The sequence below is a fragment of the Akebia trifoliata genome, chromosome 3 (genome assembly GCF_017979445.1).
Source record: "Akebia trifoliata isolate Shusen 1 chromosome 3, ASM1797944v1, whole genome shotgun sequence".
Classification (NCBI taxonomy): Eukaryota; Viridiplantae; Streptophyta; class Magnoliopsida; order Ranunculales; family Lardizabalaceae; genus Akebia; species Akebia trifoliata.
The window spans coordinates 2,151,744-2,169,887 of NC_141377.1; the positions used below are offsets into that span (position 1 = coordinate 2,151,744).

The 18,144-nt window shown below is 37.0% G+C and overlaps 2 protein-coding genes across 4 annotated transcripts; both read left to right on the forward strand.

Annotated features, from left to right (window-relative positions):
* Positions 1-886: 886 nt before the first annotated feature.
* On the forward strand, positions 887-10,056 carry LOC147405467 (uncharacterized). Of its 3 annotated transcripts, none has more exons than XM_086433219.1 (9): positions 887-1,130; positions 2,149-2,916; positions 3,870-5,116; positions 5,779-6,076; positions 6,352-6,576; positions 6,939-7,112; positions 7,944-8,141; positions 8,253-8,366; positions 8,887-10,056. In XM_086433219.1, the coding sequence occupies exons 2-9, from the start codon at positions 2,206-2,208 to the stop codon at positions 9,199-9,201; spliced, it is 3,282 nt and encodes a 1,093-aa protein (XP_086289345.1). In that variant the 5' UTR covers positions 887-1,130; positions 2,149-2,205; the 3' UTR covers positions 9,202-10,056. The 3 variants fall into 3 exon arrangements, with proteins under 3 accessions (XP_086289345.1, XP_086289347.1, XP_086289346.1); XM_086433220.1 differs by having other exon boundaries at positions 892-1,130; positions 2,692-2,916; positions 8,887-10,055; XM_086433221.1 differs by lacking the exon at positions 2,149-2,916 and having other exon boundaries at positions 890-1,130.
* Positions 10,057-10,998: 942 nt separating this feature from the next.
* LOC147405468 (putative adenylate kinase 7, mitochondrial) lies at positions 10,999-15,289 on the forward strand. Its single transcript, XM_086433224.1, has 4 exons — positions 10,999-11,423; positions 12,049-12,189; positions 13,081-13,311; positions 14,943-15,289. The coding sequence occupies exons 1-4, from the start codon at positions 11,076-11,078 to the stop codon at positions 15,093-15,095; spliced, it is 873 nt and encodes a 290-aa protein (XP_086289350.1). The 5' UTR covers positions 10,999-11,075; the 3' UTR covers positions 15,096-15,289.
* The last annotated feature ends 2,855 nt before the right edge of the window (positions 15,290-18,144 follow it).

Genomic DNA, 18,144 nt, shown 5'->3' on the forward strand with positions numbered 1-18,144 from the left:
AGATCGGAACTGATCCGTGAGAAAACAATAAATTCTCACATTTGATGATGTGCAACCTCCTCACGTCAAACTTGAACTCAAACAATTCTTTCAATCTTTACATGCAATTTATCGAAACGAAACCAAAAACCTTAGTTCCGGATTCCTTTTCTCTCTGCTTGATTGCAATCGAATCTAAAAAGAATTGAACCAACATTAATCAAAATCAAATTGGTTTTACTCATTGGGTGCCAAATAGTATTTGATTCTTGAAGTGGAACACCTTTAATTGGAATTCTAATCATTCTACAATCCTCTCTCCCTTGTAGTCCTAATTATCCAAGATTCAACCAATCAAAGTGTTGCATCGGATGCCAATTATGTATTGTCTTTATCCAATAATAAGTGGTGTGTTTGACAATAAATAAAAAAGTGGTGACCTCGACAATAATGAGAGATCATTAAGAAATAGAAAGTTTATCAAATGGTCTATCAAGCTATTGCACAAAATTCAAGGACTATTTAGAAAGAAATCCTTCCATCAAGGTCCTCCAAGTAATTTTCCCTAGAGGCCGACTAGTCTTACTACGAGAATGAGGAAAAAAGATTTTATTGAGTCTCATCCACCACCGAAAACACCTTGAGATGTGCAAAACAAGTATTCAAGATTTGTAACATATCTCGACAATTTTTTTAATTTTTAATTTTTTTTACGGTGGATGTGGTTTAGTAAGGTCTTTTTCTTCACTATCATAGTAAGGGAAGGGTTTCTCTTTTCCCTTCCAGTTCAAGTTAGGATTAGTGGTGGGCCCAAAATGTTAAAGAATACAAAACAAGGGTCGTATCAAGTTTTTTCTATTTCATACAACAGCAAATTCATGTTAATTGATTTTCCAACATTTAAGGTTTAGTGAATTACACGCAAATGACGTGGCGCGAAAATGTCAGTTTCAGGAGTTTAAAGGTCACTGTTTGATTGACATCGACTGACAAACTGTCTTTTAATAAAAGTTCCTTAAGAATCACTCACTCTCACTCACTCTCTCTCTCTCTCTCTGGTTTTTCTTCAAAAACTCAGATATGTAACCACTTGTCTTGCTTTTACTTCTCTGCTACTGCATTTCTGCTCAAGCATCTAACCGATTGTCGTGGTAAGCAAGTTTATTCATTTTTTTTTTCTCTTTTATTTGATTTTGGATGTTTAGGTGGAGATTTAATGGTTATTTTGCTTGATGTTTTGATTTGAGGAGATTTATGTTGTTTTGATGCATGGGTTTCTTATGATTCTGAGTGCATACTAGTGATTTGAGTTCAAAGTTTAGATTTTTTAAACAATTTTTTTTGGGATTCTATTTTTTAATCTGTTGAGAAAAATATCTGTTTTTTTGATGTTTGAAGGATCTTGAGAATCTGTTGGCATTCCATATCTTGATATTCAATTTGGGGTAACTGTTTTTTTAGATGTTTTTGTGTCTGGTTCGATCTTAAATCAATCACAAAATTTGTGTTTTATGATTTTTTTTTTTTGCTGATATTTACGTTGCAATGAGCTGTGTTTGGCAAAAAAAGAAGACTTTTGATGTTTAGTGTTTATAGAACTAAGTGCAAAAAAACAATATTTTTCTTTTTAGCTTCATTTGTTCTTCTTTTCTGGAGTTGAGGTACTTTGTGATGCATTTTCTATTTTTTATTATTTTTTTTAATTCTGGGATTTCTCCTTGCTTTTGATGAAATATGTCAATATGAGCTGAAAAGAGTTAATTTTGTTTTTTTTTATTATTTTAATTTTCATTACTTCTGTTTTTATTCTTGGTTTAGGGTTTCAACTTTGTTTTAGTTCTTAAATGTTCTGTAAGGTGGTGCATTATATCCTTTAATTAGACAGAATTATCCTACTGATCCCTCCAATTTAGCACAATAGTTCTCTCCATTTTGAATATTTCAAGTTGTTTCTGCTCTTAAATGAGCTCCAATGCGGTTCCTTGCATCCTTCTTCGCCAACTAAAATCGTTCTTATTCCAGAGCTCATTCTTTTTGTTTTCTTCCCTCCAAAAAGTTTCTTTCCATCTATTCATTTTAATACAGATTGGTTCTTTTTCTCCAATTTAATACTAATTTTCTCCAATTTGTTTCACAATTTCATTTCTTTGCAACTTAATTGCATTGTAGGTGAACAAATTAGGCACATTGTCACCCGCTTGAAACAATTCTAGCATTTTTCCCACCATGGTTCTTGGGTCGAGGGCAAAGAACAGAAACGTTGCTTCGGTTCAGGTCTATTACCTCGTACACATACATGAGATCAAACCCTGGCCCCCATCTCATTCCCTAAGATCCCTTAAGTCTGTTCTGCTTCATTGGGAAAATGGCTGTCAGAGTTCTGGGACTACAAGCCCAGTTGCCCCTTCTCTTGGGTCTGTTATTGGGGATGGAAAGATTGTATTCAATGAGTCCTTCAGGCTTCCTGTTACTCTAACTAGAGAAATCTCTGTAAAAGGTGGAGATTCTAACACATTTGAGAAGAACTACTTGGAGTTTAACTTGTATGAACCTAGGAGGGATAATACTGTGAGAGGTCAACTCTTGGGAACCGTCATAATTGATTTGGCGGAGTATGGTGTTCTTAAAGAAACTGTTACCGTAAACTCTCCAATGAATTGCAAGAGAAGCTTTAATAACACGGCTCAGCCTGTTTTGTATGTTAAAATCCAGCCTCTTAAAAAGGAGAGCTCCAATACCTTGTCAAGGGAGGGCCGGTCAAAAGAAGTTTCTTTGGACAATGGTAAGGAATTGGTTTCTGTCTTGACTAATGAAGAGTATGCTGTTAAAGACGAGATCACCTCACTCACTAATGGAAACGTTTTGTCTCATTCGTCCCCGATTGTTCCTTCATCTGCCTTTGAGATTACTAGGTGTTCAACCACTCAACGTGAAGAGGTATTTGTACCTGTTCATTTTTTTTAATATCTCCATTTATTGGCTGTGGTTGAGTTACCTTGTTCAATACAATATGTTGATAATTGCTGCATTTATTAATTTTTTTCATACTCATTTTGATTTTTGGTCCTATTGATGGACGCTAGGTTTATTATACTTTTCCATTAATTGTCAAAAAATTTAGCCTAGCTTCCCTTTTTTCCGATTTCTATAAACTGGGTTTTCTAAAACGAGGAAACGTGAGGTGAGCCTTACACATAAAGCTCAGTGAAAGTGGTTGGACCCGTCAGTTTAACACTGCCATCAAGGATGGTTGTAATCTATCAGTCTTGGGGATTTTTTTTCCCATAGTTACCAATATCCAGATTTTTGGTGTAGCATGGTTGGAATAATAAATGGTGGGATTTAATCCCCTGCTTGACAACCCATATTCGGCTAGACAATGTTCCATGGATTCTACTAACTGGGTAAAGTACACATGTTAGTTTGCCTTCCACAAATTCTTGTGCTACACTTGCAATTTTCTTTTCTTTTCTTTTCTTATTGCAAGATATCAAACAAAATTTATCACATAGATTAGGAATTTTGCTCTCTTCAGTTGAAAGTTTCTTTGTAGCAACTTTACCATTCAATATATGTATCCTTTTGTCAAATGGGTATGTGATGAATATCATTAGATATCTCATCACATAATCCATTAATGTTCTTTTTATCATATAAAAGTAACTACTTTATTCTATGTTATTTAAAACATAATGCCAAGTCCACCAAGCCTACTTGTAAGGGTTTGTTGAATCCGACACTATGGAGATACCATGCCCATATCCATGCGACTATGGCATTGGCAGACCATCCTTACGGTTAAGCTGATTGTTACCCCAAGATCTTCTGTTAAAGCAGATGCAGTCGCACAGTTTTAGGTGACTTCATAATCAATTTCCATTCATTTGCAGAAAGCATCTGATACAGTGATGGATATTATCCGAAGGCGTAATCGAGGAGCAGAATTGCCTCTGGAGCTGGAACCTACAAAACAACAGGTGAAGCAAGGAACTGCAACTTTCAAACATCTAAATGGGGATCCATCTCATTTGTCATCAGTACCCTTGTCTCCTGAAATTAGGAGTCCAGAAAACATCCACAGTTATTTGTCTGCTCTGCAAGAAAGAAACAGGAGATCAATTCCCAGAAAATCTGTAACTCAAAGCTTTAAATCAGCTTCTTCGTCAATATCTTATGAAGGTACAGAGGAAGAGTTTGTATCCGGCAATTGCACGAGAAATCTGAACCAGGATAAGTTGGTTCAGGAAGTTAATGAAAAGATTGTTAATGGCAGAAACAAAATAAAAGAAACCTCTCCACAATTTGTAAAGGAAAATAACCCCAATAGGCTCATTGCCAAAGTTGCATCCTACGATACTCATCTGCGGGTGAAGTATGGGCTTTTAAGCTCTGATGATGATTATCATGTCAATGAAGAAGATGATGGGAAGACTTTGCGACAGAAAACAGATTGTTCAGAAGAAGTTGGAAGTACACATGCTGGTCTAATGGAGAACAGAAATGGAGAGAAACAGGAAGAACAAAGCCAAAAGGAAAAAAGTTATTTTATGAGAGCCGAATCTCTCCATAAATTTTCACCGGATGCTATCAGAAACCCTTTGGCATCCCCGAGTGATACATTAACATTCAGCCGGAGAGGTTTTGGAGTAAAGGGCAATTCCATAACTAGAGATAGACTAAGGAATGTGAAGTCTATTGAACCACCATTGGACTCGCCTAGGAGCAATGGGTCTGTAAGCGATACTACATCTATGGAAGATGTAAAGGAAATTTATAGTTTGGAAGATGCTCGTAATGGTGCAAGGAACTTCAGAAAGAGTGAAAGAAAAGAAGCTACGATTGTTCGCAGAGAGGCAACACATAATTTCTCCAATGGAAAAGTCCTGCAATTAGAGCGTAGAATAGAGAAGCTTGAGGGAGAGTTGAGAGAAGCTGCTTCAGTTGAGGTTTCCCTTTATTCAATAATTGCTGAGCATGGGGGTTCAGCAAATAAGGTCCATGCACCAGCTCGTCGCCTTTCTAGGTTATATCTTCATGCTTGCAAACAAGGATCCCAAACAAGAAGGTCAAGTGCAGCTAGAAGTGCTATTTCTGGATTAGTCTTGGTTGCAAAAGCATGTGGAAATGATGTCCCAAGGTATGTTTAGAGCCCTGTATTTGCAACATGTCTTTCTTGAGCCATCCAACTGTTGTTTATGAGACGTCTTGTATTCTGTTGCTCTTAATATTTTCTTAAGGGTTTTCTATTTTTGGGGAGAAAAACGGGTTTTAGTAACTCCTGGCTTTATAAATAGAGATATATAGGGCTGTAAAACTTGATAGAAAATAGTGATTGTTCTTGTTCTGATCTGTGGACATAGGAACACTGCCAAACCACGTAAATCCTTGTGTTTGTGTGTTTATGTCATCTTTGCTATTTCGATTTTTCACACCAACCAGGCAATGTTACCTTAGTTTTTTAGTGTCCAGCTCAGCTGAATCAATTCGGTCTGGCTGTGCTTTCAAGTGCTGCTATTTATGCTTGTGAGTATTGGTGATGTTACGGGCCATAAATGGGAACTTTGGGAACTCCCAACAAATTGCTCCTATGGGCCATAATTGTCGCAATGGGGTGATCTAAACCATATACTATATCACAATCTCTGTGATGGCAAGACACTTATGGCCTATTCAATGGATACATTAATTTCCTTGAAGAAATTCTGCAGCTTGCATGCAAATATAAAAGCTGCACTGGGTTTATCCAGAAACTGCCATTTTCTTTAGTCATTTCACTGCCTGTGTTGCCAATGAATACAGGTTAACTTTCTGGCTGTCAAATTCAGTTGTCTTGAGAGCGATTATCATCCAGTCTGTTGGGAATTTGCAGCACTCGGTTTCTGCCACACGCAGTGTTGAAATTAATGGTGGTGGGAAGGGAAATGACAGAAGATCTTTTACATTGAAATGGAAGGAGTCCTCTTCGATTGTGAAGGAAAAGAATTTCAGTTTTACTGAATCTTTTGACAACTGGGAGGACCCACACAAATTTATAACTGCATTGGAAAATATTGAAGGCTGGATCTTCTCTCGAATAGTTGAGTCTTTGTGGTGGCAGGTCAGATCCTGAAGGTTTATCTTTTTTAAGTTTCTTTGGCTTACCCTCTGCGGATAATGAAGCATATTTTGCACACCTTCCTGAACTTGAAAATTTTAGTTGCTTCCTTGAACATTTGACCTTGACCTGATCAGGGGTAAATGTCAAATATGCCTCACTGTCCAGGGAGAAAGAAAAACTCTTCTTGTTATATTTGTTCAATATTCCCACATGTCAATAGATGTCTTGAATCCTCTTAACATTCTGACCTGGCTTCTCTTCTCTGTCTTCTCCAGACTTTCACTCCACGAATGCACTCTGCTCCTAGGAAATCAAGTGAAAATATTATCGGTACTAGTGGGAAAAAGAGCTATGAAAGGAGACCTGATTTGGATGATAAAAAACAGGCAGAATTTTCTTTGGACCTTTGGAAGAAGGTGTTCAAGGATGCCTTTGAAAGGCTTTGTCCTGTTCGAGCCGAGGGGCATGAATGTGGCTGTTTGCCTGTGCTGGCTAGATTGGCAAGTATCTGTAGATCCCATTTCATTGATTACATGGTCATGACATTTTGTGGTTGTGTGGTTACAAGTGATAACATATGTAAACAGACAAACCCGTTATTCTATGTGTCCATACGAAGGAAAATATAAACATGTTGAAGTACTCATATGTTCTGTATCCATAGCAATAGGGTGCATTTACTACATAGAACTGCTGGATGTTGTGCAATATATTCCTTATGTTTTCTTAGTTTGAATATTGTATGATTTTGCCAAGCATACCTATGACACCACTTTTTATTGAGAAGGTAAGAAAATTGATCATTTCTGAGCTTCAAAATATTTTGATTTTGATGTTGAAATGTTCTTTTTTACGCATCTAGATATTGGAGCAATGTACGGCTAGACTGGATGTGGCTATGTTCAATGCTCTTCTTCGTGAATCAACTGATGAGATTCCAACGGATCCTTTGTCCGATCCAATTAGTGATCCCAAGGTTCTCCCTGTTCCTGTTGGGAAATCAAGCTTCAGTGCCGGTGCGCAACTGAAAAATGTTGTACGTAATACATCTTCTTGTGTCAAGCTAGTTTCAATACTAAATCATATTAGTCAATATGACACCTGTTTGCAAACTTTCATCTGTATACTCCTCTCACTTAAATGCATCACTGATTCCAGTTTCCCTAGCTCACAACAGGACATTCTATTCTGTTTTAGTTCCACTCTTTCTGTGTGACTGTTGGGTTTTCAAAATGTGGAATTGCGAATTTATTTGAAGTATTATACTTTGATGTGCCAATCTGAGTAATAATTAATCTATATAATTATCAACTGTAAACCATTAAACAAAACCTTGGTTTCATCCTGAAATGCATGATACTCCTGTGTTGGATACTATAGAAGCCGCATGGTACATATGGTTGAGATTGAAGCCCACAAGTAGATAGGTCCCACCTCGAAACTCTCTCAGGTCAAAAATCAAAACAATTTGATGATCTAAATTATTATTTTTCTGAACTACTTGTTATATTTTTTTTCTTTTTGAATGTCCAAACATGTTATATAAATCAGATTCATTATGATCTTGGTTAGTTCGTCTTTTCACTCTGGATGTAAGAGGACTCAATGGTGAGACTCTTTATAGGGTTGGTCCTGCTACCTTGTTCTTCAGAGTATCCAATACAAGAGTTCTTTGATATTTGTTAATGTACCTCAGGTGTTCTCACATCATATAAAATGAACATAGGCATGAAAGTACAGTATATTTGTCTCTTCATAAAAAATTGAGTGTTTGATGATGGCATAATGCAGGAAGTTGAGTTTTTTTTTTTTTTTTTCAAAATTTTCCATCCCAACTCACTGAATTTGTGTCATATATGTAATCCAGATTGGGAACTGGTCCAGATGGCTCACTGATCTATTCAGCATAGACTATAATGACTCACATGAAGATGAAAATGAACTTGATGATGATGGAAGACTGGGATGTGAAACATTGTTCAAAACTTTCCATGTCCTGAATGCATTGAGCGATCTTATGATGCTTCCGAAGGACATGCTCTTGAATGGGTCCATCAGGAAAGAGGTTCCTCCCCCCAACCCAAATGAGACCCTTGTGTTTGAGTTATTCAAATCTCTTCCCAGTCATTATTTTTATTTGTCTTTTAAAAATTATATACATATATATTTTTTGAAGGTATGCCCTACCCTTGGTGCACCACTGATCAAGAGGGTTCTTACCAATTTTGTCCCTGACGAGTTTTGTCCTGACCCAATTCCAGAGGTGGTGTTTGAGATGCTGGATACTGAGGTTAGTGGCCACCAAAAGCTCTACAATTATTTTTATTTCCCACACTTGATTATCTATACAGGGAATATGCACAACAAAGTTCTATGCATGTTATGTAATTATCTATCTTGTAAATGGGATTTCAGGCTTCTTTGAGGTGTGGCGGCACAAGGTCTAAGCCTCCAGTATTTCTGAATGAAATTTATCCATTTTTATACTTGTGCATGTATACATGTCTGTACCTTTCTTGTTTTTGCTAGGGCATGTTTGTACATAAATCAATATATAAATGAAAACAATTCAATACATATGGCATGCATGAAGGTACACTGCATGTTTTCCTGCTGAGCAAGATGAGATTTAGTGAGACTAATTGGGAAGTTAATGATTTTTGTTTTCTTCAAAAGTATGTGTGTTTTGTTACCATTGGGGGATTTTTATTCTTTTAGACGCTCACGTAATTAGCCTGCATTATCTTCAAAGATGTATTCATTTACCAATTTTGCCCTATTTTATCTTGATCTGTAAATGTTCTTTTCAGGACCCTGTTAAGGATGAAGAAAAGTCTGTCAGAAACTTCCCTTGTAATGCTGCTCCAATAGTTTATTTGCCACCTTCAACAGCTTCACTTGCACTTATTATAGGAGATGGTGGAAGTGAATCTCAGCTTAGGAGGAGTGGTTCTTCAGTGCTCCGAAAATCTTATGCTAGTGATGAAGAGCTGGATGACCTTGATGCACACCTTAGTGACATATTTCGTGCTTCCCGTACACATAGTTGGAAATCGAAGGAAAATGGAATTTCAAATGCTGTCAGATATCAACTCCTCCAAGAGGTATGGAGGGATGGAGATTAGTCCTACTTCGTCCCTTCTTCTTTATGATTTGATATTACCTCTCTATATTAACATGTATCTTATCTTCATGGGCATCTACTCTTTGTGTTTTGATCTTCTCGTTTTGAGTTCTTGTAAATTTCAATACCATTTTGAGTCATAGTGGTGATGAGTCTCTCATTAGACGAAAGTTTTCTTGTTATTTTTGTATAAACCATATACTTCATGGCCATTTACACTGAAAAAATGTTTTTCTAAACAGAAATATCTCATCATCTTACTTCCTTTCCTTCCCTCTTTTTTTTTCCCATCATGATATTACCACACCATAAAAATATTAATAAACTCAAACCATAAGTGGTTTGCTTGTATGAATGAGTGTGATGACACCACTCCAAAATAAAAGAGAGTAAAAAATGATACCTTGGGGCACCCATTTTGGGTCTCTTTTTTTTCTTTTTTCTTTTTCTTTCTTTGATGATTACAGTCATGGTGTCACCATGTTGTCATATTGGATCTATTTCTAATATTTAATTGAACATGGGGATTACCGGACTTATGTATGCCAAACAGTCAAAAATGATGTGTACGCATCGCATAAGTGTTAGGATAATCAAATCCTCCCACAAGGACCATCTGCACCTACATTGATAGCACGACATAGCGTATGCACTTTGTAGCCACCCCATTTTGCTTGGGCTGAGCCCGAGAGCACTAAGAACCTTTCGAAAATGAGCTTGACCCAAGGTGTATTTCAAGAAGGCTTTAAAGCTCACTATTGGAGTAGCCACAAGACCCGAGGCCATTTTTCTTTAAGATTGTAAGTCTGGCCATGGGTGACCCTTGTCAAGTCAGTTTTTGGCTTGGCCTTGCTTCACCCATGGCCAGGTCTGATTTCTACACAATATGAGGGTCACCTTCGGCCAAGCATAACTCTAAACAGTCCATGACTCACCCAAGGCCAAATCTGTTGGGCAGTTACAATCCCATGCGTGCTTAAATTTGCTTGAGAAAAATGGCACTCTAAACCCTTTTCTAATTGACTTTTCCCTCAAGAAATCCCTCCATTTTACTTTTTTATCCCCTCATTAACCCTCTAATAATTCTCCCACCTTGGTTTTCAAGTAATTCACCACATGTCACCATTGCCGTACGAATACATAAAAATGCATTGAGGAGCTAAGTTTTAGTTAGAAACTGGATGGTTTCTCCTACGGTGAAGGATCATTTGTCATCATTGCCATGAAAATATTTTTATATATTTTTAAAAAGAAGAAGATATAAGTCGTTAAAACAGCCATTATGCTGACCTATTTATGGGCTGGGCTGGTTGGGGCCCAATCCTTAATCTGGCGCAAACCATGAATTGGGCGTAGCCTAGTCCGGCCCATTGACAACCATAAATTTGGTGAGGATGCGAAGGTAACCAATATTTGAGTCGTTGGAGTTAATATAAGTTCCACGACGGCAAATGTGAATCTCGAGGTCTATCAGCGGTATTAATCTCTCAAATCTCAAAATCAAACATTATTCCTCTCACGTGCCCGATCTCATTCCTACCTTAACTGTTATTTCCACGTGTCAATTTTTAAGTATAGAGAAAGAGATCACGCGTGGTGCGCACGACGCGTACGCTTTCGCTCCTTTCGATCCTTTTCTATTGGTAATCCTAACTTGCGCTATTCGCACCCAGCCAGCACAAACTTGACACATGGGCTTGTTAAACGTTAGGGCTAATGGCATTAAACGTAATTACTTAGATACATATGGGTATTTCCACATCAATCCCATTCTCTAAAACCTCATTTCCCTCACAAACCAAAAACCCTGTTGCGTCGCTCTCAATTCTCTCGCTTTTCTCTGCCTCGCCGGAGATAATTCACATCTCCGCCGCCATGGCCGGAATCTATCACCTAAGAACGGCAGGGCAACCACTGATCCGTCGGATCGGACTCGCGCAAAGAAGATCCTTCGGAGCGGCTGCAGTTCAGATGGAATACGATTACTACGATGAAGAGGAAGACGAGTTCGAGGTCAACGGAGATCGGCGTAGGTCGGACGCGTTGACCGAGTCAGAGAGATCGATCTCGGGGAGAGGAGTGAAGTGGGTGTTTATTGGGAACCCCGGCGTACAGAAGCATTTGTACGCCGAGAGGCTCTCGAAGCTTCTAGAAGTTCCTCATATTTCCATGGGAAGCCTCGTACGCCAAGAACTCAACCGTCGTTCTTCTCTCTACAAACAGGTCTTTTTCTTAAATCTCATTGTGTTCTTTTTAATTTCGCAATATTTTTTTTATCGATTTTTTCTTATTTAAAATATTTCCTCTTTTTTTTTTTTTTTGGGGGGGGGGGGGGGGGTGGGTAATGTTTTTTTTCTTGCTAGGGTTTTTGTTGATCTTCGTTTTCTTGTTTCTTTCAATAGCCGAGACTTCTTAGCTGGGTTTCTTAGAAGATTTTCATCAGTTCGATGAATTAGAATTGGATTGGGATACCGGGAGAATTCTACAATGTGAATTGTGAATTAGACCCAATTTGAATCGGGGAAAAATCTGTTTAAATTGGCCGAAAATTTGAAAAAATCTGAACTTTTATTTTTATTTTTTATCGATGCAGTTCATAAGGAGAAATTCGAAGTAACACACTTATTAGGATGATTAAACTCATGTAGGATTGGATTTGAAACACAATTTGTGGTATGATTGGAATTCAGTAATCTATTTAGTTTGTTCATCAACGGAATTATTGTAATTCTTCTTGGAAAGATGTCTCGAAGTTTGGTTTGTTTAGTTTCTGAACAACTTTCCTTGTTGCATTGTTGTGATTTTCTTCAAGTTCTATATTTTATCTGTAAACTTGTTCTTGATTTAGATTGCAAATGCGGTGAACCAAGGAAAACTCGTTCAAGAGGATATGATATTTGGACTATTGTCGAGGAGGCTAGAAGAAGGGTACCACAGAGGCGAAACTGGCTTTATTTTGGATGGGATTCCTCGAACTCGAATCCAAGCTGTAAGTTTAATAATTGTGACATAATCAAATATTTTCATAATCATTTTCAAAGTTTTATCCAAAAAATTGGAGGAATTCTCTTCATTGAGTTTGATCTAAAGCCTTGGCTTCTGTTAATTATATTCAAATATTTTGATAGCTTCGGAATTATCAAAACAATTGTTTTGAAAAATGAGTTATTTTGGATTTGCTTGTACGAATATCCATTCTTTCCTTTAATCTCTCAAATTTATATATAGCCTGGCGTATAAATTAGTGGGGTGATTCTTTCATCGAATGAATGAAATTCTGTGTATGTGTCAGAATGGTTGGTTCTGTTATGGACGCTAGGCATCCATTTTCAAACTTAAGCAGATGATCAATTTTAGTCGTGTCGTTGCTTATAAATATGAGTCATTCTAAACTGACTTTGTTCCACACTGCGCTGTCGTGGCAGTGTGCAGAGTAGCATAGTTTTTTCCTCGAGATACAAGTGAAGAAATCTATGGTTGAGGCACACTGCCACATCAGTGCGGTGTCGAACAAAGTCAGTTCAGCATTTTCCTATAAATATATAGTGCTCAACAGGGTGCACCGATTTCCAGGGGCGGAGCTAGTAAAGAGCTGGTGGGGGCAATTGCCCCCACAGAACTTTGAGACACCCCTATATTTTCAACTAATTACATGCCTCATTTGTCCCCACTCCCTCATCTCTCTCCCCATTTGCCCCCACACCCTCATCTCCCTCCAATTTTTGCCCCCACTACAAGAAAATCCTGGCTCCGCCCCTGCCGATTACTTAACTTATTCAATTTCCAAGAAATGTTGATTTTCAGAGAAAAGTGAGGGAATTTTCAAGTGTTGGAAGCTTTCCAAGACCTTTAAATTTGATTGTTTTTTTGTTTGTTGCAGGAGATCCTTGACCAAATTTCTGATATTGATTTAGTCGTGAATTTCAAATGCACGGAGGAGTGCTTGGTGAAGAAGCATTTGGGAAGTGGTATGTGTTCCCATTGTCAAGAAGCTCTTCGTTTGGGAAACTTGGGCTCTACCAGTCTCAATCTGCACTCGCAGCAGACTCAACTGAAATCATCCAATGCAGAAGATGCCCAAAAGGAAAAACTTCGGATATATGCAGAGCAGGTAAACTACGTGCTACACAAATTACCATTCCTGTTGATTTTTTTAGAACAATCTTTGCTGTACTTTAACTTTAGCTGTGTCTGATGACGATGAAATTCTAGCTTAATTATAATTCTTGTTTAGATAAAACAAAGAAAAATGGCATCCAAAGTCCAACTAAGAAAGCTTAGAGGTTATGAAAGGGAAAAGGGGTGCCTAAATAGAAGTTAAAACTTAATCACGTTTAATTTTTTCATTTAAATTGCTAACCTCCAAGCATTGGGAAAAAAAAGAAGTAAGAAACATTTAAAGTTCAACTAATATTAAAAGAAACTAATATTTCCATGTTTTTTGGGTTCCCCCGCGTGAGTTCTCTTCTTTGTTAGTAGAATGGACCAGTAATGTTTTTCACACCAAAAAACGGATCTTGTGGGATATGCTACCGACGGCTATTGCTTGGGGGGTATGGAAGGAGAGAAATAACAGAGTGTTCAATAATAAGACTAGTAGCTCTCATGCATGCTTCTTGGAGATATTGGGCTTTTTATACATGTGGTCTAAACAGAACATTCAGTTCGCGGGGATAACTTTTGATGATTTCGTTTTTAGATGGCAATCTTTTTGTGATTAATGTAGCTTAAGTTTTTTCTTTCTTTCTCTTTTGGAGGCTTTCTCGGCCTCCTTGTATTTTGTTTCCTTCTTTATCAATTTATTATACTTTTCAAAAAAAAATATTAAAAAAAACTGCCCACCTCGTTTTCAAACAAAAGAATAGGGGTGTAAATTTGATCATCCTTGAATCTGAGGCCTTCGGCGCACCCACTTCTTCATGCACTAAGGCCTCTCCACATTTGGCAAACCCTTGACTTCTAATCTCTCTGCATGGGAGCTGTGCTTAATTACTACTTAGGTTTTGGAGAGTCTTCAATGTCCCACCCATTGTTCTGAATCATTAAGTTCCCTTGTAATTAGCCCCAAGTTGGGTAAATCAAGAATGCTTCTCAATTGCAATGTGTCTTCTCATTTTACATAACATCAACCGAATAGGATTGCACAACTTACAATAATGCAAATTTAACTAATAAATGTTAAAGGAGTGGGTTACATACACGACTTTCCTTAAAACAATTTTTTACTCACTTCTTTGGGGCCCACATGGACAAGTCTAGATCTGAATTTTTTTTTTTTTTTCCTTGGATCACCAGCTAATTCTGAAACTTCTAACCAATATCAAACAAGAATTTTGAGCCAATAATTAGTAGGATTAGAAGTTTCAGAAGAGATTGTTGTTTGTGAGGATACTTTTAAGTCATCTCCATGTGAGCCCTAGCAGAACCTTTAAAAATCATGCAGGATAGAAGATATGGCATATGGTACAGAAAGAATTTGTGCAAAGAATCTAGCACCATCTGTCTGTGTCAGACACATTTTAAAATGAGCTTTTCATGTTTAACACCAATACTTCAACAATCTCCTAATGTGGTAAAAAAAAAATAGTTTCCATTCCGTGTGATGATTGTTTATCTATATAATTTTGAAGGATAGAGAGCTTGAGTTATATTTGTTATTTTATTCTCACTTCTGAACTGGAATATGGAATATAGAAAAGAACATGGAAAATGTTGCTGACAGAGTAAGTTTTTTTTCTCTAGGAAAAGCCATTGGAAGATTACTACAGAAAGCAAAACAAGATTCTTGATTTCCAAGTAACAAGTGGACCTGGAGAAACCTGGCAAGGTCTCTTGGCAGCATTACATCTCCAGCACATGAATGCTATCCATTCTAAACATAAATTGACAGCATGATCCCAATCATATTGCAGTATGAGAGACTCATAGAGGAGTGAGTTCGAAGATTTTTGTCGTCTAAGTTTTCCCTTTCTAAGCGTGTGTGCGATTTTGAGGGGTGCAATTTTGTAATTTAATTCCGGCAAGAACAATAAAAGTAGACAACATTAGCATTTGTGAGCTTAAATAAGCAAAAGACCTTACTTTCTATCTGTGCATTGAGTTGATGCATTTTCCATAATATTCTTTGTTTTCTGTTAAGACATATAGGTCCTGTTCGCCACCCTAAGCTTTACCCTTCATTTTAACAAACGTGTTTTGTCCTAAATGATTTAGAAGTTTTGGAATAGGCTGATTTTTGGTGATGATGATCTCTATGGTGAGGAGATCATCCTCACTAAAAATCAGCCCATTCCAAAACTTCTAACCCCATAAAAAATGGTTTACAAAAAATGGACGGTCCACAATTTTTCAACTTGTAAACATGGGGTTAAAAATTTCGGAATGGGTTGATTTTTTGTGAGGATGATCTTTTAATCATATAGATCATCTTCATAAAAAATCAGTCCATTCCAAAACTTCTAACCCATGTAGGACAAGATCATCCTCATAAAAAATCAGTTCATTCCAAAACTTCTAACCCATGTAGGACAAGACCCGTTTGTTAAAGTATAGGGTAAAGCTTAGGGTGTTGAACATTTCCTATATATATATTTTGGTTAAAAGTGTTTCTTTCATGGGTTCCGTTCCCCACTTTACCCTACACTTTAACAAACGTGTTTTGTTCTACATGGGTTAGAAGTTTTGGAATGGGCTGATTTTTGGTGAGGATGATCTCTATAGTGAGGAGATCATCCTCACCAAAAATCAGCTCATTCCAAAACTTCTAACTCCATCAAAAATGGTTTACAAAAAATGGACGGTTCACGATTTTTCAACTTGTAAACATGGGGCTAAAAATTTCAGAATGAACTGATTTTTGGTGATGATGATCTTCTATCATAGAGATCATCCTCACCAAAAATTAGTCTATTCCAAAACTTCTAACACATGTAGGACAAAACACGTTTGTTAAAGTGTAGGGTAAAACTTAGGGTATTGAACATTTCCCATCTTTCATATGGTTGTTATGAGTTGTCTGTTTGCACTTTATTCTAGTAGTCCATAATTTTACTATACTATGTGGAGTCCTCTCGTGGAAACTAATTTGCTGAGATTTTGTTGTTAAGGTAATTTTTTCCTTCATAAGATGCTAAAGCCGAAGGATTGCACCAGAAAGGTACTGTAATAACTAACATGGACAGACAGATCAAGAGAGATTTACATTGGATTAGGATTATGGAATAGAATTTGAATGCTCCACATGCCACACCAACTTTTACTAAGAGCACCCCAATTCATATGATATTATAGAAGAATTAGCACACTTGTTAGGTTGCTCTTAGTAAAAGTTGGTGTGCTGGTAGAATCTCTTGAATAGAGCTTGAGACCAAGTTTGGAGAGGATTTCTCATACTTTTTGGCACTCAAAACAACTTTAGGAATCCCACCAAACACAAACTAATAATGGACGTAAACAAGCAACTTTGCCTGCCTAAATTAGGGTAGGCAATTATTTATTCGAAATATACCCGATGTCATCTTTCTATATTTGTAATATGAAAGTAGATTTTTTAAAATTTTATACTAATATTCATTAATTCATTTGGATCTAATACATCTTTTAAAAAATTTGAATCGGATCAGAGTGGCAATGATCCAATATTGAACTGATGCGTTGATAGCCCCAGCTTAAACCAACTTCCTCACTGCCAGCATTTGATGCCATTTTTTATTCATCGAGAAGATAATTATTTAATATAATTAACCAAATACATAATGCTTAAAGGGAAAAACAAAATGCCCCTTTTCAATAGCTAAAAGTTTCCAAATCTAACCAGAAGGAGATAATTTGAATCCCCCAACAGAGGAGTGATATATATATATATATATATATATATATATGTGGGTAGTGATCAATGGCCAACTTTTTGGCAAACTTTTTAGCAAAACATTTTTCAAAACATGAATTACAGGTTTTGGAATGGGCTGATTTTTGGTGAGGATGATCTCTACAGTGAGTAGATCATCCTCACCAAAAATCCGACCATTCCAAAACTTCTAACCCATGTTTATAAGCTGAAAAATCGTGGATCGTCCATTTTTTGTAAACTGTTTTTGATGGGATTAGAAGTTTTGGAATGGGCTGATTTTTGGTGATGATGATCTCCTCACCGTAGAGATCAGCCTCACCAAAAATCAGCCCATTCCAAAACCTCTAACTCATGTTTTGAAAAATGTTTTGCCAAAAAGTTGGCCCTTGAACGCCCCCCTATATATATTTACTCCCAAACTTTTTCATCTCATGTTAGATTATTTCAAAGGGTCCTGTTCGGCACCCAATCATTTATCCAACCATTTGCTCTGCATGTTTTGTCCTACATGGGTTAGTACTTTTGGAATGGACTGATTTTTGGTGAGGATGATCTCTATGATGAGGAGATCATCCTCACCAAAAATCAGCCCATTCCAAAACTTCTAACCTGATCACAAATGGTTTACAAAAAATAAACGGTCTACAATTTTTCAACTTGTAAACATGGGGTTATAAGTTTTGGAACAAGCTGATTTTTGGTGAGGATGATCTTCTAACCGTAGAGATCATCCTCACTAGAAATCAGCAAATTTTAAAACTTCTAACCCATATAGGACAAAACATGTTGGGCAAAACTTCTAACCCCATCACAAATGATTTACAAAAAATGGATGATCTACAATTTTTCAACTTGTAAACATGGGGTTATAAGTTTTGGAATAGGCTGATTTTTGGTGAGGATGATCTTCTAACCATAAGGATCATCTTCACCAAAAATCAACTAATTTTAAAACTTCTAACCCATGTAGGACAAAACATGTTGGGCAAATGGTTAGGTGCTGAACATTTCCTTATTTCAAATTAACAATAGCTAGGGTTGTTAATGAGGAGGACTCAAGGCAAGAATAAAGCGATCCACTTTTTCCATAATCTA